General features: G+C 46.5%; 1 protein-coding gene across 7 annotated transcripts in view; it reads right to left on the reverse strand.

Annotated features, from left to right (window-relative positions):
• Positions 1-26,657, reverse strand: part of SLC4A4 (solute carrier family 4 member 4) — a 1,258,962-nt gene that overhangs the window by 143,113 nt on the left and 1,089,192 nt on the right. For all 7 annotated transcript variants that reach the window (XM_069626273.1, XM_069626270.1, XM_069626272.1 and 4 more), the window contains 2 exons: positions 25,286-25,399; positions 22,749-22,910 (listed from right to left, as the gene is read on the reverse strand). In XM_069626273.1, coding sequence (XP_069482374.1) covers positions 22,749-22,910; positions 25,286-25,399 — 276 coding nt within the window. The remainder of the gene's footprint in view (positions 1-22,748; positions 22,911-25,285; positions 25,400-26,657) is intronic.

Below are 26,657 nucleotides of genomic sequence, written 5' to 3' on the forward strand. Positions count from 1 at the left end.
GGTGCCCCGATGAGGAGGATAGCGCCCAAGAAGCAAGAGTTGTGGAGGATAAGGTAGGCTTCTCGATGGGGCCGAGAGGAAAGAGTTTTGATAAAGCCCTCAAAGCACAGTCAACATACTCTTATTTCTTGTGAAGTACAAGCTTATCTATTATGGTCCCACCTGTTGAATGGCAGATCCTTAATCATTAGGGCAAGATTCAACAAACTGCCTTTAAAGGTTTTGGTTGCTTTGTGGGTTAATTCGTATGGTATGACTAATTGCCAATTATGTGGGGCTGCTGTGGAAAACCTATTGCATTTCCTGTTATTTTGTCCGGTTTGCTCGGGAATTAGATGCAGAACCTTGCTCCATATACTGAACGACTCTTGAATCCATAATTGTAGCACTGCCTTACTTTATCTCTTAAGAGCAGGGACTCATGTGTTGGTTGGGCGCTACTGCCATGTTTAGAACAGGCTTTACAGGCAAGAAAGCGAGATCGTTTGCCATGTGATGAGCATATTTACAAGTAGAATGACGTGTGCTTTGGGGAGCCAAACCAATCTTGTGTTCACATATTTATTGTTGACTGGTGCTATTTAATTCCCATATATTAGATATTATGTATTAACTATTGGCCATTTTATCAATTACTTGATGATTCTTGCATGGGTGTTTGAAAAGTGAATGTACATATGATGTATTTTAACTTGCTTTGTCGAAATATAGCCTATCTTCTTGTTGGCAATGAAGGTCTAGTGCCACAACTTGTGGGTTTCATCCATTCCACCTTCTCAAGTATTACTGCCAAGGGTCAAGCCTTGCCCAGCCATCGCACTGCTCCTGTATTCTTCCTTCAAGAGTCCTCTCTGGTCAACATCTGCGAAATGCCACTCCATCTCTGTCATGGTATTTTCTCCTGGACTGCTATTCACTTGCATCCTTGGGTCCTCTGAAATCACCCCACTCGACTTGATGCTGTTCCCCATAACATCACCTCTGCTTTATCCTAGAAATGAGGCTGTTCTCCCCACCTTTTTGGATCCCCAGAACGGTATTGGACATACCACCCTGCCCCCCACCGGATCTGTTACTTGCCCAGACCCAAACCCTGTTTGACATAAACACATTTTCTATGCCCTTTCTGATTTGTGTTCCATTTTATGTGCCTGCTCGATCCAGTCTCCGCGACATCATATTCTCTTTTCCATGTTTGTAACCTCTGTTTTTTCTTTTTTCATAGCAGCCAGCGGCTTAATAAAAATAAATCCTTGTAAACCTTACATACCTGCCTCAGGGGGTTTTCATACAAGTAACCAAAACCCAATGAAGAGGCAAGCCCCATGCTTCAGGAAACTTCTATATGTGTATATATATATATATATATATATATATATATATATATATAGAGAGAGAGAGAGAGAGAGAGAGAGAGAGAGAGAGAGAGAGATAGAGATAGATAGATATCAAGGAATAAAACTTTATTTGCAGGGACGTTAAATTAAGAATTTAATGCAAAAAAAACATGAAATTCAGCTAAAACCACATTAACTTCGTGCCCCCTGTTGCACAGCCTTTGACCACAATAATGACATCACAGATGGCATCACATATGACTTCACTGATGACATCACTGGTGACATAAATAACTTCATCATCTATGACATCACTGGTGACATCACAAATTACATTACAACACTAACCAGTCATGACCAGTGGCCACAGCCTTTAGCTGTGCCCACTGTATATTTTAACACATTAAGGAGCCAATAGCCATGGCCTTTGGTTATGCCTGCTGCTTATTTTAACACATTAAGAGGCTACTAGCCATGGCTTTTGGCCAAGGTCTTTGGGCGTGTCCACTGTATATTTTAAAATGTTCCATTAAATATGCTGGCAAAGTATAAATGTTGCTCATCTTTTAAACCCAGCAATCTATAGTGAAATATTCCCTGGAAAACAAAATCCCAATACGTGTTTGTCGTTTTATGGGTAAGCGTCTGCACTGAGAACATGACAACTTCAGTAAAATCATGGTAGCCAAATACTTGAGCAAGCTTGTCAACTCCATAAAACAAGGGGTTGTGTACGCCCTCTGAGAAAAAGGTACGCTGTCCACCTCTATGTGTCATTTACTTGTGCCCTGAAAAGCAGCCACACTCAGGGAATAAAACTGCACCAGTGCCCAGGATTGCAAACTCTCTTGCCACATCCTGGACAAATACTCATAACTTACCTGCTCTATCACCATTTCACCTCCTCACCCCATGTCTGGCTTTCAACAATACTCTGCTTTATAAAGATAACTTGAAAAGTACACATACCACAGTGTCACTCAAATATATAAATCCTTAAAGAAATATGTTAGGCAAAAAGTGTACAATTGTAGCATTTTTCCACCCATCTTGACTGGGAGATTACAAATACCAGAATGCAATTCAGCAAAAGGCCAAAAAATGGTCTCTCAAAGAGCACTGGGAACATACAGGATCTGTAAGCCATATATATATATATATATACACACACACAAAATTCTGTGTTAAATGGTGCGTGACTCCAATACATGCCACTCACTTACCAACACAGCCCAAAAAACCCAAGCACTCAATCCCAGATCAACAGGGCCAAAACATAACTTTTATTGTTGATTAAATGTCATCAGATAAAACATTTTAAGTCAGCACAGACTTACAAATTAGTTGTAGGGTTACACAACCGCTAATGTGATTCCACGCGTTCCATCCTAACTCGGGGACTTCGTCAGGCTTTCCTTACAGCCTAAAGCTAACGGACTACCTTTATTTCTACAAACAGGAAATTCATTATCTCCGATCATGTGACTCATTTAAAATACCCTTCCATCTGGGTTAAACAGGGCGGCCATCTTGATCTACTCTATCCTGGCCATTTAATGCTCTGTTTATCTTTTTTAAAATATCTTTGAACATTCACCATACTTAAACATTCATGTAACAATATCTCCTTGTGTATTTCTTATTTTACATTGTTAATTTTGCCCAATGAACAAAATATCCTCACTAAATTTAATTACCATTGCAGTGAATCCTACATGGCCGTGGGTAAAACCTTGTAACCTATTGAGTCTAATCTATAGAGACTAAGAATTCAGCGGCAGCAATCGTTTCTCACAGTATACATAACTAGATGGTACATCTTACTCATATCGTTTACATTGCTGTACTACAACCGTAATATCACAACAAGATATGTGCAAAGATTTGTGGACAGCACATTACATTTCTATAATATATGTCGTTCAAAGTGACTGTGTGAAATAATATAACAGCATCAACAAGCACTCAAAAACGCTACTGAATTGTAGAATGGTTATAATAACAATGTTGCTCAAGTGGGCCATCACAGCTTGTTAGCAAAAATCAGATGGCTGCGAACACTCAAAGTGGTTAATAACCACTGAACAGGTTATCAAGCCATGTTCTTTCAAGAGAGGGGCGCATGCTACCTTTTTTGTATTAGCAACTCCTTACCCAAAGATAGCTGCTCTTTTGATGTGGGCCTCATAGCGGCTTGGCCTTTAGAGTGCAATACTTTCAAGGAATGACAGTAGCACGGTTAAAGAAAAATAATGCAGATGAAATGTGTTTTCTTAGTGTGTTATGAGATATTTCAAACTAACAAAACACACAGCATCCGGGACTGAGGACTGTCTCCCAACTGTGCAGTAACCAGGAACGAGCCTGCTTAGCTGCAAAGCTAGGAAGGAATGGACCCCTCAGGCCATGTTGCTCTAAGTGGTCTTGTAACTTGTGCTAATTTATTAGGCAACATGGCCTTCGGAGGCAGGCCCCTTCCTTGCTTTGAAACGAAGCAGGGTCGGTCCCGATTACTGCCTGGATGGGAGACCCGGAATGCTAGTTTAGTATGGACTACAGATAGCTGCGAGTATGTGTAGATGTATAGCCGCAAATATCGGACAAATGGGCAGGAAAAAATGCTTTTTTGCCCTCACCAAGTGTCCTCCTCATATGTGCCCGTTCCCCCACTCCCCTGAAGGCCCCCGCAACTCCCCTGACCTCTCCCATTCCCCCAACTCTCGCAGTTTCTGTGATGCAGTTTGCTATGAAAAGTCAGCTAATTGCGGTTATTCAGTCCGATAGCCAGGGTTACAGAAAAGCTTTGTGTTGCAAACTCAGTCCCGCCAACTCCCAAATTTCACTTGGTGTCCGCTTGCCCCCACTCCACTTCTAGCCCGGTGGCATTTGCGTGTTTTTGACATACAAAAGTCTTTTTTCTGTGTTTAATTTTCTGACATCCTTGGCTATAACCCCGGCAATCTCTCGCATTGAGAAACAAAAGACACACAGGTTCTTGGAAATGTATCCAAGATATAGCTTTCGAGGGGATTTGTTCCTCTGACGTATTCCACATCTATGACAGGTAATCACCACAGCTGTGCTGCTTCGGCAAATTTTTCGGCGTCTGCATCCTGCGTCGATGACGTCGATACGCTGTCCTCGAGGGGCTCCGTTGAGCCGACGTCGCCGGATGTCATAAGTAGGACGCACGATGCCCGTAGCCTCAGTTCCGTTTTTTCCGCGAACGTGTTCGCTTCGGCTTTCTCGACGCGCCTTGGTTTTTCTGATTTCTATCGGTTCTTCGAACTTGGTTGTTTGTGAAGATATCATGTCTTTGTCTTCTTCTACCCCGCGGTCGGGATTCAAGAAGTGTCGGGACTGCAGTTCCAAGATGTCGCTTACAGACCCGCATGACGTCAGCCTCTGGTGCCTCGGCGAGGACCACGCCACGGATAACTGTGACGATTACCAGTCTTTGACGACAAAGGCCTTGCAGGAGTGGAAGAAGAAGCTATCTGTAGGTAGGGTTTCCAAACCCCGAAAGTCGAAAACCGCTGGGCTTTTGACCGACGATTCGAGGGGCGACTCTCCGCGTCGGCGGGTCTCGGTCCCGGAGTGGTTCCTGCCATTCCTCTACCTCTTCTAGGCACTTGTGGAAGCGCCATCACAGGTTGCATTCCCGGTCCTCGTCCGAGGACTCCGCCTGACGGCGGGTAGCTTGACCTACCAAGCATTCCTCTCCTGCAGAATGGGACACATTTCGTAAGGAAATGATGGCGATTTTCGAATTGCAGGGCTCTGTTCCGTCCGCGCCTTCGAGAGAAGCCAGCAAGTAACGTGCTAGGGCCACCGCTCGCACGCCTTCGGGCTTGGGCGGTCGGCATGATCTTCGGGAGCCATCGAGGTCCTGATCGGACAAGGTAGATCGCCCTAGCCATGCCCGCTCCAGGTCCCGGTCCTCAACGCCCTTGAGACCGTCGGAGCCTGTGAGGTCTTCTAAGAAGACGTCGACGCCATGTCCGTTGGCTCTGCCTCCGAGGAAGTCGTCGACGCCACCGGCGCTGAGGCCGTCGAAGGACACGCTCGTGGCACCGCCCTCGGGGCCTGTGTCGAAGCCATCGGCACCACGCTCGACGTCGACGCCGATTCCGTTGAACCCCTCGAAACGCCTTTTGTGGAGGCTTTACCAGAGGTACCCCGTGCATCGATGGAAACTCCAAAGGCCCTGAAGAAGTCAGTGAGGCCTGTATTTGAACCTTTTTCTGTGCCTTCATCCAGGGATTTATTCCAGCCTCTGGATTACATCTCTGAGGTGGATGAAGGGTCTGATGAAGGTTTGGTTCCTGAGGAGGTTCCTGACGAACTTTTGTCTGGTCATAGCCAGTTGTAAGAACTACGTCAGTCTTTGCACAATGCCATTGGTCTGGACACCTTTCCGGAGGTTGAGTTCAGTAGGCCTCAGCCTGGCACGCACGCCGAGTCTTCGTACCGGCATCTCATGTCGAGGGTGACAGAGTACTTGGGGTGGTCTGTGCCACCAGTGGATTTTCTGCAGGATGACCTGACAGATATCCTTGACCAAGGTCCACTCACTGACCAGGTGTTGCCATTTCATATGGCTTTACAGAGAAGGGTGGCAGCGGCTTGGACTGCTCCGGAGAGTCTCCTGGCAGTGAGCAAGTCGTTGCTGAAAAAATACCCTCCAGCCAGTAGCGACCCCTGCTACTTGATGACGCACCCCACTCCGGAGAGTTTGGTGGTGCCCGTGGCTATGGCCCCGGCAAAGCAGGCGTCGTACCCTACCATCCCTCCTGATAGGGACGATAAACGTTTTGATGGCTGGGCGAAGAAAGTGTTTTCTTCAGGGGGTATGGCTTTACAGTCAGCCAACTCCGTGTGTGCCTTAGCACATTTCACTCACACTCTGTGGAATTGTGTGTCTTTGGCGCCTGAACATAGTCCCGAAGGGGAGGAACGGGATGGTTTTCTTGCCCTCGTTCAGGATGGCAAGGATGCCATGTGTGAATCCGTTCAGTCGGGTCTGGACATGGCAGACTGTGTCAGCCGGTCCGTGGCGGCGAGTACCGTGATGCGCAGATTTGCGTGGTTGCGGAAGTCGGGGTTTTCTCCTGACGTACAAGCCCGGCTTCTCAACATGCCCTTTGATGGTGTACATCTTTTAGGCAGCAATGCTGACGAGAGCCTTGAGAGGTTGCAGACCTCCAAAGCTGCAGCGAAGTCGTTGAGCGCTGCAGTCCGCCAACCTCTGCCTTTTTATCCTAGCGGACAGCAATGGAGGGGAGGTTCCTTTCGATGCTACTCGTCTTTTAGTAGATCGAGGGGAGCGGCCAGTCAAAGGGGCCAACGTAGGAGTACCAGAGGTGGAAAACAAGGTACTTGAGGTGCCAAAGCAGCTCGGGCAGTTGCCTCTTTGCCCTCAGGCACTGCCGCAGCCGCTTCAGCTCAGTCATGAGACCATATCCCATGGTTCGCCGGTTGGGGGAAGGCTGGCGCAGCATCTTGTAGAATGGCGTGCCATTATTTCAGATGTGTGGGTTCTGGAGATCATAGCCCACGGCTACTGTCTTCCTTTCCGGCAGAGGCCTCACGACAATCCACCGGGGAATCTCTCTTTGAAGAGACTGGATCCGCTCCTTGCAAAGGAAATCAAATTCCAGCTGGAGAAAGGCGCCATAGAACCGGTGCCTCTAGCGGAGAGGAACAAGGGATGGTAGTCCCCATATTTTTTGATCCCGAAAAAAGATGGGGGATTGAGACCGATCATGGACTTGTGTGGTTTGAACAAGCTCCTCAGGAAGGATAAGTTCAAGATGGTTACTCTTCCTCCAGGCCCTTCAACTTCAGGACTGGTTGGTGTCTTTCGACCTCAAGGACGCTTACTTTCATGTGCTGATTCATCCCAAGCATAAGAAGTACCTGAGGTTCACGGTTGGCGACTCGCATTTTCAGTTTTGAGTCCTGCCGTTCGGATTGACCTCTGCCCCGAGGGTCTTCACCAAGCTCAAGGTGGTGGTGGCAGCGTATCTCAGGAAAGGGGAGATTCACGTCTACCACTACCTGGACGATTGGTTGATCAGGGCGTGCTCTCCCGAGCAAGTCCTGGATCATCTGTCAGTCACCTGCCACTCCCTTCACAAGCTGGGCTTCTCCCTCAACTTAAAGAAGTCCCACTTGACACCTACCCAGCGGCTCCAGTACATCGGAGCAGTGCTTGACACATCTCTGGGGCAGTGTTCGCCTCCCCAAGTGAGGGCTCATCACATTCTGCAGATGGTGGACAAGTTTCAACGCGCCCAGAGTCTCCCGACGTTCGAGTTCTTTAGGTTGCTCGGCCTCATGGCATCCTGCATTCTTCTGGTGCCAGAGGCCAGGCTGCAGATGAGATTTTTGCAGTGGGCTCTCAAGATGCAGTGGTCGCAGGCCTCCGGCAGGATGTCGGTTCCAGTTCAGGTGCCGCCCTCGGTCGCCCAGGATCTTCTATGGTGGGCCCTCGAAGGCAATCTGATGAAAGGGGCTCCATTTTGGCTACTGTGGCCGGAGGTGACGATTGTGACGGACGCATCCCTCACGGGATGGGGAGCTCATGCCAATGAGTTTGGAGTCCAGACTCAATATCAATCTGTTGGAGCTGAGAGCCGCCAGGCTAGCCCTGAAGGCTTTTCTGCCGGCTGTGCGGAGAAAGAATGTCCTGATTCTGACGGACAATACAGTGGCCATGCACTGCCTCAACAAAAAGGGGGGGCAGGGTCTCTCCCTCTGTGCAGAGAGGCGACGCAGCTCTGGTTCTGGGCATCCAGCAAGAAATTTCGATCTCAGCAGTTCATCTGGCCAGAGACGAAAACTGAGCAGGCAGAGCACGGTCTCTCACGAGTGGAAGCTGGCTCAGGAGATTCTCCTGGAGATCTTCGCCCTTAGGTGGACCCCACAAGTGGATCTCTTTGCCACCAGTGTCAACCAGAAGTACGGGTTTCCTCCAGTCCCGTCATTCTGCAAGTGCTGCGGAGGTTACGGAGATTCGGTTCCTGAATGATCCTCATTTCTCCAGCATGGGCCAGGAGAATGTGGTACCCGGACCTTCTTGACATGTCCATCTGCCCTCCACGCCGTCTTCCCTACCAAGACGATCTGCTCTCACGGGAGGGGGGGTCAGGTTCTCCATCCAGAGGTCAAGTCCCTCAACCTTCATGCTTGGCTTCTGAAAGATTGAGATATAAGGATTGGGACCTCCCTGAAGACGTGATGGAGGTGCTGCTTTCGGCCAGAAGGCCCGTAACAAAGTCCCTGTACCATTGCCGTTGGAGAAAGTTCTGCAACTGGTGCAGGGTTAAGAATGTGGATCCTTTTTCATGTGCCATTCCTGTGGTTCTGCCTTTTTCCTTTCATTAGCCCACAAGGGCCTCTCAAGTGGGTACCATTAAAGGTTACCTGGGGTCGCTGTCCATATTTAAGCGCTTGTCTGAGGAGTGTTCTTATTTTAAGATTCCTTTGATTTCTCAGTTTTTGAAAGGGCTCACTAATGTGTTCCAACCGTCACCTTTCCAGGTGCCCGGTTGGGATTTGAACCTGGTTCTAAAATTCCTAATGGGAGCTCCGTTTGAGCCTTTACATTCTTGTCCTTTGAGACTGTTGACCTTTAAAACTGTATTTTTAGTTGCGGTTACTTCTGCTCGCAGAGTGAGTGAGTTGCAGGCACTATCCGCCAAGCCACCCTTCACGGTGTTCCATAAGGACAGGGTCGTCCTTAGGGTTTGTCCTTCTTTTCTTCCGAAGGTTGTGTCGGAATTTCATTTAAGCCAGAAGGTCATTCTTCCGGCGTTCTATCCTCCTCCGCATCCTAGTAAGGAAGAGGAGAGGCTCCATAGGTTGGATCCTAGGAGAGCCTTAAGCTTCTACATCTCACGCATGTCCCAGGTCAGAGTGGACGATCAGCTCTTTGTAGGATACGCTGGAAGGCGTTTGGGTCAAGCTGTTACTAAGCAGACCTTGGTCAGATGGATTATCTTGACCATCTCGTCTGGCGGGTAAGGACCCTCTTGTAGGCTTGAGGGCCCATTCTACTGGGGGTGTGGCTGCCTCCACTGCTCTGCAGAGGGGTGTTCCCTTTCGTAACATTTGTGAAGCAGCCACATGGGTCTCTGTCCATACTTTTGGAAAACATTACTCCCTGGACTCTTTCCATGGGCAAGACTTAGCCTTTGGTAAGGCCGTCCTCTATTTTGCAATTTGATTGGGCATTCTAAATTTCTAGATTCTTTTCCCACCTCCATACGTTGGTACTGCTTTGGGAGTCTGTCATAGATGTGGAATACGTTGGAGGAACAAATCCCCTCGAAGAACAAGTTACTTTCTTACCTAGTAACGTTCTTTCGATGGGATGTTCCGACGACATATTCCACATCCTACCCTCCCAGCCTGCCCCTCTACAGAATTTGTTATGCGATTGCAGCTTACGTTTCCGCAAGGCTTTCTGTAGTCATTCTGGCAGAAGATTGGTGCCACATGTTCTGGGGAAAAAACTACAACTGAGGCTACTGGCGTCGTGCGTCCAACTTACAAAATCCGGTGACGTTGGTTCGACGGAGGCCCTCAAGGACAGCATATCGACGTCATCGACACAGGACGCAGACGCCGAAACATTTTCCAAAAGAGCACACTATGGTGATTACCTGTCATAGATGTGGAATACATCATCAGAAAATCCCATCAAAAGAACGTTACCAGGTAAGAAAGTAACTTGTTCATTTATTTTGGAAGAGGGGGCACCTCTTTTCTCATCAAATATTTTAAAAACTACTGAACTGAATAACCCCAAACCAAAAAAGGATCGAGAGTCAATGCTTTGTGCCCAAGTTGTTTTGGACTTGGTCCAAATCCGTCTAGTAGTTTGGGTTGTGCGGTCTGGCAAACATTGACAGATTTTGTCTATCGGAAAATAAATGTGCAGTAGGTCGAAACTGCGTTTTCTTGTTTTTGTTTTCTTAATAACTTTTATTTTTTAACAAATCCTTCCCAAAATTTGCAGTCTGGGGTAGGGAGAGGGTGGTGCTGGCTCGGGGCCTCCCTAGTTGCCTTCAGAATTTCGACCAAATCCATCACACAAGTCAAATGTTATTAGCAATTCATTTTTTAGGGTTTCGTGTGGGAGTCCGCCACCGCCCTATAATATATATCCTATAATATATATCTGCAGTGGAATGGGTGCACCATGGGAAACGCACGTGTGCAAAGGCAAAGAAGCCAGCCATTGCTTTAAAGCGACACAGATTGGAAGATGGACAACCTCTGCTAAAGGTATAAATCAGCCTCCAAAAGGTCTCCAATATCGCACATTTTGTTTGTGGCCTTGCTCTCTACTGGTTCAGTAAAGAGGTCAGCACAAAGGTCCCCAACACGCACTGTGCCCCACAGGTTGCAGGGAGGGGCTCTCTTACCAGTGGGTTCCACCTAGATGGACGTCAACAATCCTGCCCGTGTCTCGCTCCGAGAGGCAATCCAGGGTGGAAATGAAAAGACTGCCCAGTTCCATTTCCTGCCGTATTGTGAACAATGCAATACACATCTTTTGCCTCCCCAGCAGGAACCTGCTCTGTGCTCATTGGCCACTGCACAGGGGCAGAACTAAAGGTAACACACGGCCTCCACTGTTCACCCACCATCGAGCATTGCGAGATCTTCCTCCACAGAGTCACGTGAACTTCATTTCATAATAACAAAAGCCTCGCTTTGATATATGACTTTCCAGAACTGTTGGGTGTGGGATGGAGGGAGACATTTAAGTCTTCAAAGAGGACTGTACGGGAATTCTTTTTAGAAGAATTTCATTTTTTTCTTTTCTGACCATACTACTTTTTAAGCAATGCGTGCACGTTCATGAGTGACGTCTCTTCTCAAATTACTAACAATACAGTTGTGTTTACTAAAATGTCATTGTAAAGTTTCCGTGTTCATGTTATATCGCAACAACAATCTTGTATAATAAAACAAAGTATGAAAAGATGGGATCAAAAATAGGGGAAAGGCGGTAAGAAGGGTTTGTGGGCTAAAAGTGGTGCGCCATAACGGACTAAAGCAAAGGGCATCCTACTAACGGGTACAACTTCCCAAACACAAACATCGCCATTCAAGCAAGCAGGGAGTTTTTCTCTTGTGTGACTCAAGGACTGCAAGCCTCCTTCGGTGGTAAATGACGGCCTCCTGAAAACAAGGAAGCAGTTCCCAAAAGCGCCCTCTGCAAAGAATAATAACTATGAAACGCACGTGGGGCGATTAGTTCACAAACCATAATGACTACCAGCAAAATCCCCATTAACAGATTTCATTCCAATCGCTTGCTTGTTGTTTCCAATAAACTGGCCACTGGATAATTCTGTGGCACAAATAAATGAATTTTCACAGAAAATGGTGTGTGTGTTTGTTTGTGGTAGCAAAGGCGTCAAGCAAAGTAATGAAATACTGCGCACGTCTTATTTAAGCCATCTCGACTAAAAATGCACCCAGGCGGCGCTCACACATACACTCCCTGTTAAAGGGGAGCATTTATCTTTTTAGAGCCTGATAAGAGAGGAGAACCCGCTGAAGACAGCGCCACTTGGGCTGGGTAGCTAAAGGAGGCACGCCATGTGCACGCTGGGTGGGTGATAGCATTCCCATGGCACCTTTGTAAGATCCGTTAGCTTCAGGTGCTGGACTATGGCAGAGTGCTGGAGAATGGTAACTCTCTGCGAGCTCTATGGAGCCACCCAATGGTGGCAGCGGCCAGCATTTAAATTCTAACTTTTTCAAGAAGTACACTTCTTATCCATTAGCAGAGCATGCCCTTTCTTTCAGTTACAATGACCTCTGCCAGGAAACGGTGAGGTATCACGTTCCTCTGAGATGCTGCCAGCATGGATAGGACAACCCAGCAGAGTTCTTTGAAGGCCAGTTCAGATGCTCCAACATGCTTTTGACATGAACTCAGCAGAAACATAAAATCTGCACCAACTGTGCTGGCACGAGGAAAAGCACTGTTAAGAATGTCAGATTTTGAAGGAACTTTTGGGTTGATATCACTTAGAACCCCCGCAACCTGATTAAATGCAAGAATTCGCACTGTCGCATTGGTGTGCCATAGAACGGAGATTTCGAGTTCCCCAACTCCGTTTGTTTAATTAGGAAACCAGGCTGCTGTGGTCACACTTGTTACTGCGCCAGAAAAAGAATTATGCTGGAGACTGAGTCCAATTGCTGTTGTGTGATAAGGAAGTTTAATTGATCTGCCCTATGGATTACACGTGTTTCGGCAAGGTGCCTTTCTCAAATCAGGGCTATCCAACTTTACTTCTCTTGATCATTACTGGAAGTGTAATAACGGGGATCAATCCCAACTGCAAATGTCATTGCCGCGTCCCGCGTTCAAGCGAAGTGTTAAGAATGTCATCACATTTTGAAGCACTGTCCAAATAAATACAAAGTGTTGACGTTTGAGAAGAACAGACGGTATGACCAGGAAAAACTCCAACAGAGGACCAGATAACTGGATACCCTCTTCAGGAGTTCAACTCAAGTGCCTCTCCGCACCAAACATGTAACTGAGAGGCTGCTACATTATCTGAAGTCCTGGCATTCCACTTTGACCTCAAGCAGTTTGCGATCTTGTCACGTGCTTCAACGTGAAGGCCTGCTGAGCTGATCTGAAGTGATGAAAGCCTATTGATTCAATAGCCAGGGCTTTCTCCTGTCTCAGAAAGTTGTCTCAAGAAAATGTCTGAGGACTGACTGACCATCAACACATCCCAATGATCTGATACTCACATAGCCAGCTCTGTCCTTTGGCAGTGGCTTTCCCTACCTGGAGCATTCAACTCACTCTCACATTACTTCACCACATTGCCCATCAAGCTGATCCATTATTGGACCAGCCAGTGGCAGAGCTATGGAGGCAATAAGGGGGGACATGTCCCCTTCATACTCCTGTTCATGTCTCAGTGCCCTCCGCCCCATGCTACTGGGCCCTGTCCAAAGAATACACAACTGCATTTATATTTGTATTCTAAGCACTGGCATGTTTCAACTCACAGTGCCAGTTGGGCTCCATGCAATCCACAGTGAATGTATCTTTCAGTCTGCATGGCATGAGTCTCTGCCGCTGAAGGGTACTGATCGCACACGGGCACCAGTCTCAGTATAGACCTTGCTTCAGATTGCATTGTTCTCCCTCGATTCAGTGATTCCCTTGTTTAGACTACCCCCTTTTTGAGTTCCCAACCCTTTCCAGGACACCACACGGGTTTTATTTCCACCGCCCCTGCCCATACTCTCCCTCTTATGCCAGCATCACAAAGAGAAGCTCCAGACAGAGAGAAGACACCATGATGGTGCAGAAAAAAATGGTTGTGGGCATGTGTATGAATGCAATATGTGTGTGTGTGTAAGAATGAGGGTGTGTGCTGGTGTGACTGTGTCTGCATGCATATGTGCAAGAGAGAATACATGTACATGCATACGTGAGTGAGTCTATTTGCATGTGTGAGTGAGTGCGTCTGTAAGGTGGTTGGATCTGTGCATGTATTGTGCGTTTGTTTTTGTTGGGAAGGGGAGCCGTGCCACACCATGAGTATGCTTCATATATCATGTGCACTATCATATACGTGTTTGTATAGTAGCAATAATTACATATATTCCACAGGAAGCTTAAACATCTCTTACAGAGCCATGCTGTAATATATGGAACACCCAAGCATCATGAATATGCTTACAGTAACGTAACAAGCCAGCATATATTGTGGGCACCATCAGTGTTTACAGTGAACATACTCACTTATAGTTGGGTGCATACAGCAAAAACACATATTTTACAGGTCCTTGCTGGCATATATAATGGACCCAGATATAATGAAAATATGCTTTTCAATGGCAGCCCTGCATATATTGTGGGCACCATCATACATTTGTTTTACATTGGCAAGGCTGGCATATATTTTGGCATAGGCAGCTTGGCACAAATTGTGAACACTGGCTTCATGAACATGTGCTCTAGAGTGACAATGCTGACATATACTGTGGGCACAATCATGGAAGTGTTTCACAGTGGCAATGTTGGCATTATGAACATGTTATAAAATGATCCTGTGTACCATTGATATCCTGGGATCCAGCTATGAGATTTTTTTCTCATATTACCCTACAGAACCAATTATACATTTTATGAATTCTTTCAAATTTTTCTCAGTATAGGCACCATAAAATGCACCATTTCAAACCATTAAAAAAAACTAAAGAAACATTTCTTTAGAATAGAACCCCATGATTCCTTCTACATTGTTTTGGGTTCCCTTGTTACGTTTGCTTGCCCTCATTTGCGGCCAATATTAATATTAATGCCTCTCCTGGCTTGAAAAGCTGCCTTGACCCCCAGTGCCACTAAAACAACCATTATAAAATGGATAAGAATTTCAGAGCATTTTCATCCTTCCATAATATTTAATTAATTGATTGAATAAACATAAAATGAGGCACCATTGGCTAACCAAAAGAAATGATTAGTGCAGTTTTTCTTGTGCTCGTTTCTTTTTTCCATCTGAAAAATGTCGTAGAATTGAACTAATGCTTGTAACTGTTATATTATTTTTCTCTTCGCCTTAAGTTCTTATCTTCAGACTGTTTTTGTATTTTCCATCATCGCTTAAGGGGATTACACCTGCAACTCGCTAAAGTTACCAACATGAGAGCTAACATTCTGGCATGTCTTAATTTACTTGTGTGGTTGTAAGCTGCTGAGTCTGGGGTGCAGAGGGAGCTCGAGTAGCCCATTAAGCATTAAAACTCTGTTTACCTTACCAACCCCACTGGCGTTCCCAAAGCCCTCGCCCTTAAATACACGACCAACACAGGATCAGAGCTTCCCACTTACATTCAGTGTCCGCAAACATTCCTTTTGTTCAACTTCCTTTTCCTTATTACTTTCCAATTCTTTACAAATTTCAAAACCAACAATGTAGGCTGCTAGACTCATATACATTTTATAAATTGACTACTGTTGTCATTCTGCCCAGCTAGTTACCTGGAACGTGGTTTCCCGTTCCAAACGGTGAGCCAGATCCTTGACTGCCAATAACCAAACCAAGTATTCGTTTTACCCAACACCCAAGTTTTCGATGATGTGATAATCAAAGCACATTACGTCTACCAAATTCTAGCAACGCAAGCAAGGGGAAAGAACATAAGGTCCTAGTCTGCGTCGGTACAAAATAGCAAACTCATTTGACTTTCCTAGAAGAGAATTCAGAAGCTCTATAGCAGCTACCAATACCTACACCAGCCTGGTCATAGCACAGAAATACAGAAAGTAAATCACATGATTTCTCTTCAGAAGGTGGAAGGTATGTGGCCCAGCTGACTACTTTGGGCTGACCCACTATGGTGTGCCACCACGATGGATCCTGTTTTCCAAACAGCTGCGAGTAACATGAAACACAAAACCCAGAAATAGGCAATGAAATCTTCCCAAGCCACAAGTATAGGTCCCTGCAGATGAACCTGCATACCACGCAATATATACTTACTCAATTTAGTCTGCCAGGTTTTCTCCAACTTCCTATTTGGGCTGCTTAAGAAAGGAGGGTCAGCCACAGTTTACTGACACTCGCCCAGCAGTTTTCAAAAGGAGCACACCAGAGAAAATGATTGGCATCACTGTTGCACTATTTTCCGAATTATAACTCTGGGACAGGCCGAAGACAGGTTCTCAGGTTCTCAGTTAATGTGATTACCTGCTGCTACTAACGGGTTAGGATACACATTGGCCTCATTGGAAGAAGATACACTGAATGAAGATAATTCCATTCAGGTGTCACTCAACACGAGTAGAACCCCCTCCAGTAAATTCATTTCGGGTTTCGGCACAGACATGAAGTGCCCAACAACTGGCATCATAACCTGTTCTGTGTTTTTTTTCCCACTTAGAGAGTCCGCAGCCATTGCTTTTTGCTCACTGTACTTTTCACAAAGGAGGAATATCAATTTGCATATCAGTCTTTGTCCCACCCACAAGGGCAGTCCAGCACCGAAAGGCTATGGCCATTCCCTTCTGAACAAGAGTACCAACAGCAACCCCATCCACGTGTTTCAGCCTTGTTGGGCCTCATCAGTGGGGTGGAGCTTTGCCTCTCTGAGCACAGTGAGCAGGGAGTCCACGTCTGGGTTTCTCTAGGTAATATAAGGTGTCCAACCCGGAGTTCCTTAGAAAAATACAAAAAAGGTAGCAGGCACCCCTCTCTAGAAAGAACATGGCATGATAACCTGCTCTGTGGGTTTTTCCCACTTTGAGAGTCTTATACAAGACGGATCTCCCTCTGTCCCACCCTACAAATGAACCAATACTCCTTTGGACGAGAACATTGACACCAGTAGCCTAAAGTACACCCGTGGAATCAGGCTCCGTGAAGGCACCTATATTGAGCAGCAGGGCTAGTTCAATAACCCGTCCTGATACGTCAAGTCGAATGACATATAATTAATGCATGTTTAAGTAATATTAATGGCTGTTGGCATTACTAACACATACAGAAATGAACCATAGGAAACGAGAATCAACACAGTGTGAACAATGCCCCTAAAAGTGCCCGTTCAGAGAAGTCACAAAGTAAAGCAAACTCACTCATGAAGGAACCCTCACATTTTGAACAGGTGGCAGAGCATGGCCAAGATCCATTTTGTTACCACTACTATCTGAATGTAACCATTTTTGGAAAGTGTTAACTCTGGGCGATCCACCTCTTCTAGTGACGAGCCCTTCCTGTGTTCCTTTCACCTAGTTTGTGAATAATACCTTTTAAGATAAGATAGCCAGTGCTGTTGGGCTTTCTAAGTGAGGCAGTTTGCCCAGACACCTGTGTGTATGATAGGTTTCCACTCCTTTAGTTGCCCCTCTGACACATTGGGCTTGCTCGGTGGCAAGCTGGCGCTGGAGTCCGCGCTCCTGAGTCTAAGGGTGAGATGAGAGCTTTCTGAGCAACAGCTGGCATGGTGTATTAGGGAAGGTCAGGATATGCACAGGTGCTCTCCTTAAGTTCTTGTATGCACAATTTAGTTCGCACAGGTGGAAACGAGAACATATGCATAATTAAATGTGATGGGAGTTAAGAGGCATACTCTGGAAATGGGATGCTTATTTTTTAGGTATTACCACTGTTGCAAAATGACAGTTTTGGCATATTTTTCACCACCCTTTTTGCCGTAAAAATGTAGATGGTAACTTTGGATAAGGGATATAGAAAGGTGGACTTAGCAGGCTGAAGGGGGAAGTGCGTGGAGGTCCACTCACCTCGTTTTGTGGTAAAAAAGGGGTAAAATCAGTAAAAGATATTTGGCGAAATGTCATTCAAGAGAAAATAATTGGGACACCTTCAGAGATGTATGTAATATGCAGCACTGCTTCTTTTCTTAATCATTTGAAATGCACAAAGCTGCATTGCTGGCAAGTGTTGCCATGCTGTTATTACTAACACAGCCTTGTTTTTCTCGCGTGTCATGTTCACGTCTATCACGGTGCATGCAGCGTCCCTCTTCTACCATGTCACCACTTCCAGAGCAGCATTGCTGGCAAGTGTTGCCATGTTGTTATTACTAACACAGCCTTGTTTTTCTCGTGTGTCATGTTCATGTCTATCACGATGCGTGCAGCGCCCCTCTTCTACCATATCGCCACTTCCAGAGCAGCATTGCTGGCAAGTGTTGCCATGTTGTTATTACTAACACAGCCTTGTTTTTCTCGCGTGTCATGTTCACGTCTATCACGATGCGTGCAGCGCCCCTCTTCTACCATGTCACCACTTCCAGAGCAGCATTGCCTCGCGTGTCATGTTCATGTCTATCACGATGCGTGCAGCGCCCCTCTTCTACCATGTCGCCACTTCCAGAGCAGCATTGCTGGCAAGTGTGCCATGTTGTTATTACTAACACAGCCTTGTTTTTCTCGCGTGTCATGTTCATGTCTATCACGATGCATGCAGCGCCCCTCTTCTACCATGTCACCACTTCCAGAGCAGCATTGCTGGCAAGTGTTGCCATGTTGTTATTACTAACACAGCCTTGTTTTTCTCACGTGTCATGTTCACGTCTATCATGATGCGTGCAGCGCCCCTCTTCTACCATGTCACCACTTCCAGAGCAGCATTGCTGACAAGTGTTGCCATGTTGTTATTACTAACACAGCCTTGTTTTTCTCACGTGTCATGTTCATGTCTATCACGATGCGTGCAGCGCCCCTCTTCTACCATGTCGCCACTTCCAGAGCAGCATTGCTGCCAAGTGTTGCCATGTTGTTATTACTAACACAGCCTTGTTTTTCTCGCATGTCATGTTCACGTCTATCACGATGCGTGCAGCGCCCCTCTTCTACCATGTCACCACTTCCAGAGCAGCATTGCCTCGCGTGTCATGTTCATGTCTATCACGATGCGTGCAGCGCCCCTCTTCTACCATGTCGCCACTTCCAGAGCAGCATTGCTGGCAAGTGTGCCATGTTGTTATTACTAACACAGCCTTGTTTTTCTCGCGTGTCATGTTCATGTCTATCACGATGCGTGCAGCGCCCCTCTTCTACCATGTCACCACTTCCAGAGCAGCATTGCTGGCAAGTGTTGCCATGTTGTTATTACTAACACAGCCTTGTTTTTCTCACGTGTCATGTTCACGTCTATCATGATGCGTGCAGCGCCCCTCTTCTACCATGTCACCACTTCCAGAGCAGCATTGCTGACAAGTGTTGCCATGTTGTTATTACTAACACAGCCTTGTTTTTCTCACGTGTCATGTTCATGTCTATCACGATGCGTGCAGCGCCCCTCTTCTACCATGTCGCCACTTCCAGAGCAGCATTGCTGGCAAGTGTTGCCATGTTGTTATTACTAACACAGCCTTGTTTTTCTCGCGTGTCATGTTCATGTCTATCACGATGCGTGCAGCGCCCCTCTTCTACCATGTCACCACTTCCAGAGCAGCATTGCTGGCAAGTGTTGCCATGTTGTTATTACTAACACAGCCTTGTTTTTCTCGCGTGTCATGTTCACGTCTATCACGATGCGTGCAGCGCCCCTCTTCTACCATGTCGCCACTTCCAGAGCAGCATTGCTGGCAAGTGTGCCATGTTGTTATTACTAACACAGCCTTGTTTTTCTCGCGTGTCATGTTCATGTCTATCACGATGCGTGCAGCGCCCCTCTTCTACCATGTCACCACTTCCAGAGCAGCATTGCTGGCAAGTGTTGCCATGTTGTTATTACTAACACAGCCTTGTTTTTCTCGTGTGTCATGTTCATGTCTATTACGATGCGTGCAGCGTCCCTCTTCTACCATGTCACCACTTCCAGAGCAGCATTGCTGGCAAGTGTTGCCATGTTGTTATTACTAACACAGCCTTGTTTTTCTCGCGTGTCATGTTCACGTCTATTATGATGCGTGCAGCGTCCCTCTTCTACCATGTCACCACTTTCAGAGCAGCATTGCTAGCAAGTGTTGCCATGTTGTTATTACTAACACAGCCTTGTTTTTCTCGCGTGTCATGTTCACGTCTATCACGATGCGTGCAGCGCCCCTCTTCTACCATGTCACCACTTCCAGAGCAGCATTGCTGGCAAGTGTTGCCATGTTGTTATTACTAACACAGCCTTGTTTTTCTCGCGTGTCATGTTCACGTCTATCACGATGCGTGCAGCGCCCCTCTTCTAAAATGTCACCACTTCCAGGGCAGCATTGCTGGCAAGTGTTGCCATGTTGTTATTACTAACACAGCCTTGTTTTTCTCGCGTGTCATGTTCACGTCTATCACGATGCGTGCAGCGTCCCTCTTCTACCATGTCACCACTACCAGAGCAGCATTGCTGGTAAGTGTTGCCATGTTGTTATTACTAACACAGCCTTGTTTTCCTCGCGTGTCATGTTCATGTCTATCAAGATGCGTGCAGCGTCCCTCTTCTACCATGTCACCACTTCCAGAGCAGCATTGCTGGCAAGTGTTGCCATGTTGTTATTACTAACACAGCCTTGTTTTTCTCGCGTGTCATGTTCATGTCTATCACGATGCGTGCAGCGTCTCTCTTCTACCATGTCACCACTTCCAGAGCAGCATTGCTGGCAAGTGTTGCCATGTTGTTATTACTAACACGGCCTTGTTTTTCTCGCGTGTCATGTTCATGTCTATCACGATGCGTGCAGCGCCCTCTTCTACCATGTCACCACTTCCAGAGCAGCATTGCTGGCAAGTGTTGCCATGTTGTTATTACTAACACGGCCTTGTTTTTCTCGCGTGTCATGTTCAAGTCTATCACGATGCGTGCAGCGTCCCTCTTCTACCATGTCACCACTTCCAGAGCAGCATTGCTGGCAAGTGTTGCCATGTTGTTATTACTAACACGGCCTTGTTTTTCTCGCGTGTCATGTTCACGTCTATTACAAAGCGTGCAGCGTCCCTCTTCTACCATGTCACCACTTCCAGAGCAGCATTGCTGGCAAGTGTTGCCATGTTGTTATTACTAACACGGCCTTGTTTTTCTCGCGTGTCATGTTCATGTCTATCACGATGCGTGCAGCGCCCCTCTTCTACCATGTCACCACTTCCAGAGCAGCATTGCTGGCAAGTGTTGCCATGTTGTTATTACTAACACGGCTTTGTTTTTCTCGTGTGTCATGTTCATGTCTATCACGATGCGTGCAGCGCCCCTCTTCTACCATGTCACCACTTCCAGAGCAGCATTGCTGGCAAGTGTTTCCATGTTGTTATTACTAACATGGCCTTGTTTTTCTGGCGTGTCATGTTCACGTCTATCACGATGCGTGCAGCGTCCCTCTTCTACCATGTCACCACTTCCAGAGCAGCATTGCCTCGCGTGTCATGTTCATGTCTATCACGATGCGTGCAGCGCCCCTCTTCTACCATGTCACCACTTCCAGAGCAGCATTGCTGACAAGTGTTGCCATGTTGTTATTACTAACACAGCCTTGTTTTTCTCACGTGTCATGTTCATGTCTATCACGATGCGTGCAGCGCCCCTCTTCTACCATGTCACCACTTCCAGAGCAGCATTGCTGGCAAGTGTTGCCATGTTGTTATTACTAACACAGCCTTGTTTTTCTCGCGTGTCATGTTCACGTCTATCACGGTGCATGCAGCGTCCCTCTTCTACCATGTCACCACTTCCAGAGCAGCATTGCTGGCAAGTGTTGGCATGTTGTTATTACTAACACAGCCTTGTTTTTCTCGCGTGTCATGTTCACGTCTATCACGATGCGTGCAGCGCCCCTCTTCTACCATGTCACCACTTCCAGAGCAGCATTGCTGGCAAGTGTTGCCATGTTGTTATTACTAACACTGCCCTGTTTTTCTCGCGTGTCATGTTCACGTCTATTACGATGCGTGCAGCGTCCCTCTTCTACCATGTCACCACTTCCAGAGCAGCATTGCTGGCAAGTGTTGCCATGTTGTTATTACTAACACAGCCCTGTTTTTCTCGCGTGTCATGTTCATTTCATGTCTATCACGATGCGTGCAGCGCCCCTCTTCTACCATGTCACCACTTCCAGAGCAGCATTGCTGACAAGTGTTGCCATGTTGTTATTACTAACACAGCCTTGTTTTTCTCGCGTGTCATGTTCATGTCTATCACGATGCGTGCAGCGCCCCTCTTCTACCATGTCACCACTTCCAGAGCAGCATTGCTGGCAAGTGTTGCCATGTTGTTATTACTAACACAGCCTTGTTTTTCTCGCGTGTCATGTTCATGTCTATCACGATGCGTGCAGCGTCCCTCTTCTACCATGTCACCAGTTCCAGAGCAGCATTGCCGGCCTTCTTTATCCAGTTCAAGCGTATGTGGTGCAGAGCACGAATGAGCATGGCATTCAGAATATGTGTGCTTCTCCTCACACTCGCACCTGTGAGAGGGCCCTGACCCACAACAACCTCTCTGGAAAGCGACCAGCAATGTGAGGGGATGTTACACCATGCTCTGAAATTCCTATCTCACAAGTGGGGGTCGCAGACGGGTGTCCTGGTCAGAAGGATCGCCCCTGTCCCTGAACATACCTTTCACCACACACCCTCCCTGTGTGTCTCTCACACTCACTTCCTAAACCTTTCCCACTGAGCCCCATCTCCTCCCTCCAGAGCCCTCTGCCCCATTGCCTGGATACCCCAGGGGTTCAGCCCTATGGGAACCACATGAGAACACAACTCTTCCATTTTAAGCGAGTGTGGCTCCTAATTGTATGAAAATATAATTTCTTTGTATTTTGTTTTTGTCCACTGATATTTTAATTTGAAGAATTGCCAACCATTCATTTGATATCTTAAGAGCACGGAGTTCAATGTTTGCACCGCTCTCTGCATCACTACAAAGCGATAAAATGATGGAAAGAAGGAGTGCAACCAACCTTTAGTTTGTGTTCCTTTCTGTTGACAATGACGCCTGTAATCTGCTGGTCCATGAAGATCAAAATGGTCACGAGCAAAGCAGGGATTGCTGCGGCAAGATACACCCACCAGGGGTTTCCTCCAAACGGTGGCACAAACCATCCACGGTTAGGACTCGTTGGCTTTGGGAAGGAAGAGAAGGCGTATTTGTAAAACAGATCACCATGGCTCATATTCGTCGCAAGCTATAGAATTGTGGGTGGTTCTCCATTCACAATGCCATGTGTTACAGTAGGGGGCTAGAAGCATATCATACACACAATAGAGAAGCTGAGTCTTACAACTAAGGATACCCAAGATGCAAAGCGCTGAGCTGAGAATGGTATAGCTAGTACCACTGCATTTCCCCCCTAAAATGTAATTCCCATACATGCAGTTCAGAGGGGGAGCCAGAAAATGTACTCGCTCCCTCCCATCAACTTCTACCACCTCACTCATGGTCTTCACTCACTTTCTCCACAAACAACATACCTGGTGTTCTGTCTCAAAGGGCCCTGGTACCTGTTCCTTCTCCTCCACCAAAAACGACTTACCTGCAGTGGTCAAAGTGGGCGGGAGCGGTTGGGAGTGCTGCTCCTGTACTTTTTTAAATTAAGTTGTACTGTGCCTATACTTTTATTTAAAAAAGAAACCGTTCTGGAATGGTTTCGTTTTAAAATAAAAGTGTAGGGAGAAGTTGAAACTGGCACTTTCAGTCAGTCCACTGCACTGGACGTTCCTTTTAACAGCGGGCACATATGTTGGGGGCTTGAATTGTGCATAACGATGTGGTTTGTGGTTAGCGGGGACATGCTTGCAGGGTACATAGTTCCACTGGGTTCTTTCGTGCACTTCGACCACTGCTTACCTGCAACCCTCCCCCTTGTGCCACCCACATCTCTTTCATTGATCTTCAGTCACTTCCCCATCTCATTTCTGTATACGAGGGGACAGGGGGGCTGCTTCCCATGACTAGCACCCTGCCCGTGCTCCATTGGCCTCTGGGCCCAGAGAAACTGCACCAAAGGAAGGAGTTTGGTTTGCAGGCTCGAGGCAGAGACCACAAAAAGGAGGCATGGCAACTGGCCTTGAAATACTTCACTGCTGCATTCTTCTGGAAGATACCGTGCGGGGACCTAAGCAACTGTGTACATTATTGTAGGAAGATGGAAACCTGGGGCACCCTTTGCTTGGAAACATATTACCCTAAAGTCTGCAACAGCCCCTGATCAGCTGCCATCAAATCTTTCAAAGGGCAAAGGGCGCTTATATCAGCAGAAAATGATGAGCAGAGGGTATGATTCTCTGCGCACAGTTTAGAAACACAGTCAGGGCCTGTACTGTAAGCCTACTTTATAGGTGTGTACCGTCTAAGGGTGCTGGCTTGGAAAGGCTTGTAGACATGCTCTTGCATGGAAAGCTTCAAGGCACTGTTTCACCAAGGTCTGGGTGGAATAAGCACTGGGATAACACAGCTTTACAAGTGATCGTACACACGCAGCAGAGAAGCCTTTAAAATACAGACACAGGATGCTGCACACATGCAAATGCTCCCAGGAAAAGTGTTCTCTTCTAAACTGCTGCATGAGAAAATGGGTGGCCATTTCACTGCAAGATCTCTTTGAGGCGGGTGCCCCGTTCTACCTTTTACTCAACCATGACCTGCTTTGTTGGGCAGATGCATGCATTCAAAAGTAGATGTTTACACCACGCGCCCACAAAAAAAGCATTAATAGATACAATTCCCTGCACAAATGTTAACTGCTGTTTGGTGGTTTACGATCTGAAGGTTGAACGCACGCATTTTTATAAAAGTCATATTTTAGTGAAACATTTCAACTCAAATATTTGCATCAATGTTTTAAGTTTCTGAAAATGTGCTTTCAGTGTAAATTGACCCCTCCCCCCCCTACTTCAGTTTAAATCACAGATGAGCATGGCACACATGTTATTTGTAGATGCCGACTCTAGCATTTGATCGTGATAGCTCTTTTTGAGAAACTCAAGTTTGCCAAGAGCAGATTTGCGAAGATCCGGCAGTCGCATCACTTTGCACTGGGTTCTTTCAATTCTCGCTCTGTGTAATTGTAGGCCTAGGAGCCAGCTAAGTACCAGCATGCCTTCATGTGAGTTAAAAATAATGAACCGCCTGAAGATCTCACGCCAGCAGTAGGGGAACCTGGCAGCTCCGATATTGAATTCTTGTGAGACATAGCTGCCAGGTATCCCAGGTCATGAGGGACACTTTCATTCATTCTGGAATTTTCAGCCAACAGTGCTTTGTATTTTGTAGTCTCTCTCTTTCTAAATGTGTATGGGCGCACGAGGCACGTCATGCAATGCCCTGCCAAAAAGACAGCCAGGACTGAATGAACTTGTACTACATGAAAACGAGTCACTTGGCTACCATGGTCTGATAAGTCCCACACATCATACGAGAATACACAGCAAACACATATAAAAAAGAAACAAGGCACAAGACCACTGAATGGATAAGGACCTTCTGTTTGAAACATACCTTGAACTCGCTTGGCACAATTAGTTTTGGCGTGTCCACGCCTAACAGGGCATCTAAACCACAGAAGATGAGAATGGAAAGGATAATGGCAAAGTCACTGATAAGCTTCCGGGCCTGAAAAACACAAACAGTACAAGACCAGTGAGCAAGACGCATTCAGACATTTAGTTGTGGCAAAACAGCTCTTGCACATTTGTTTCCAATATTCTCAACATAGCAACATGGAAGATAATCCATGATTGAATGTAATAATTTTACTACAAATGATGCGGGGAAAAACGTATGTGTTTCAATATTGGGATTGTGCCAAAGTGCATTGTGCAAACTGTAAAACCCAGTAAATGATGAGGAAAACAGGACCACGACTCCCAGAACTAAGGGATATACATATGTTTTTAAGAATTGTAGCTTAATGCAAATGCTAGCACCCCTCGATCACGCGGCCCCATGGACCTTCATTTGGAGATACACACCATCCTATACCCAATCATTCTCCATTGTGTCCAAGGCCACTACAAAGCGGCAGTCATTTAAATGGAACCGCCATGGATAAAAAGTGCTGCAGGTGTAACAGTATTTTAGGTCTATATTATGTGGCTCAGAATGCCTTCCCCCGCCCCCACACCTGAAAAAGGATGTTTAATAGAAAAGACACATGAAGCATATCACAAAGCCATCATGCAACCATTGGCTGACTCATTTCAGGACTGGGAACGACAATCCCCTCCGCTGTCCTAATTCTCTGTCTCATGCATGCGGTGTATACATGTTGCCACCTTGACTTTAAAACGCGGGCCAAGGAAAGATGCCAAGAGGTACACCCACCATATTTACCTCCATGCCAAAAATGCATGCATCTGGTCGGAAGGTTGACAGCCGATTCATGTCCATTTGCCCTGCATCCTCAGACATGTCTGCTCCATTATTGTGCTGTATAATTCTAACCCCAAATGATACACCATGCTGACTGGCATACCATAACATACCACACAGGCTACCCCGCTGGGTTGCTTCTTCACAGGACTGTACTAAAGAAGAAACATGTCCAACATTTGCCATTGTGTTAGGTGTTAGGAAGGCATGTTCCAATTGCCAGCTATTGCAGTATTCGGTGGCTGCATTGCATTGTTCTTACAGACACTCCAGTGTGTGGAGGGTTGAATTCCATTGAGTGGGTATTGTAGTTTTCAGCTGGTTGTAAGGGAGCTGTGCATGATTGTGGATTCACTAACACGTTTCAGGCACTGTAGGAGTGGTGAAAGTGTGCACATATTTTTTAAACCACACTATCACATTAAGTGGTGGGTAATGGATAATAACGTGGGTGCATGGTTTCACCTATCCTCAGGGAAGCTACAACATTAGACCCACT

This window comes from Ambystoma mexicanum, chromosome 6p (assembly GCF_040938575.1).
Source record: "Ambystoma mexicanum isolate Mex_15411 chromosome 6p, UKY_AmexF1_1, whole genome shotgun sequence".
Taxonomy (NCBI): Eukaryota; Metazoa; Chordata; class Amphibia; order Caudata; family Ambystomatidae; genus Ambystoma; species Ambystoma mexicanum.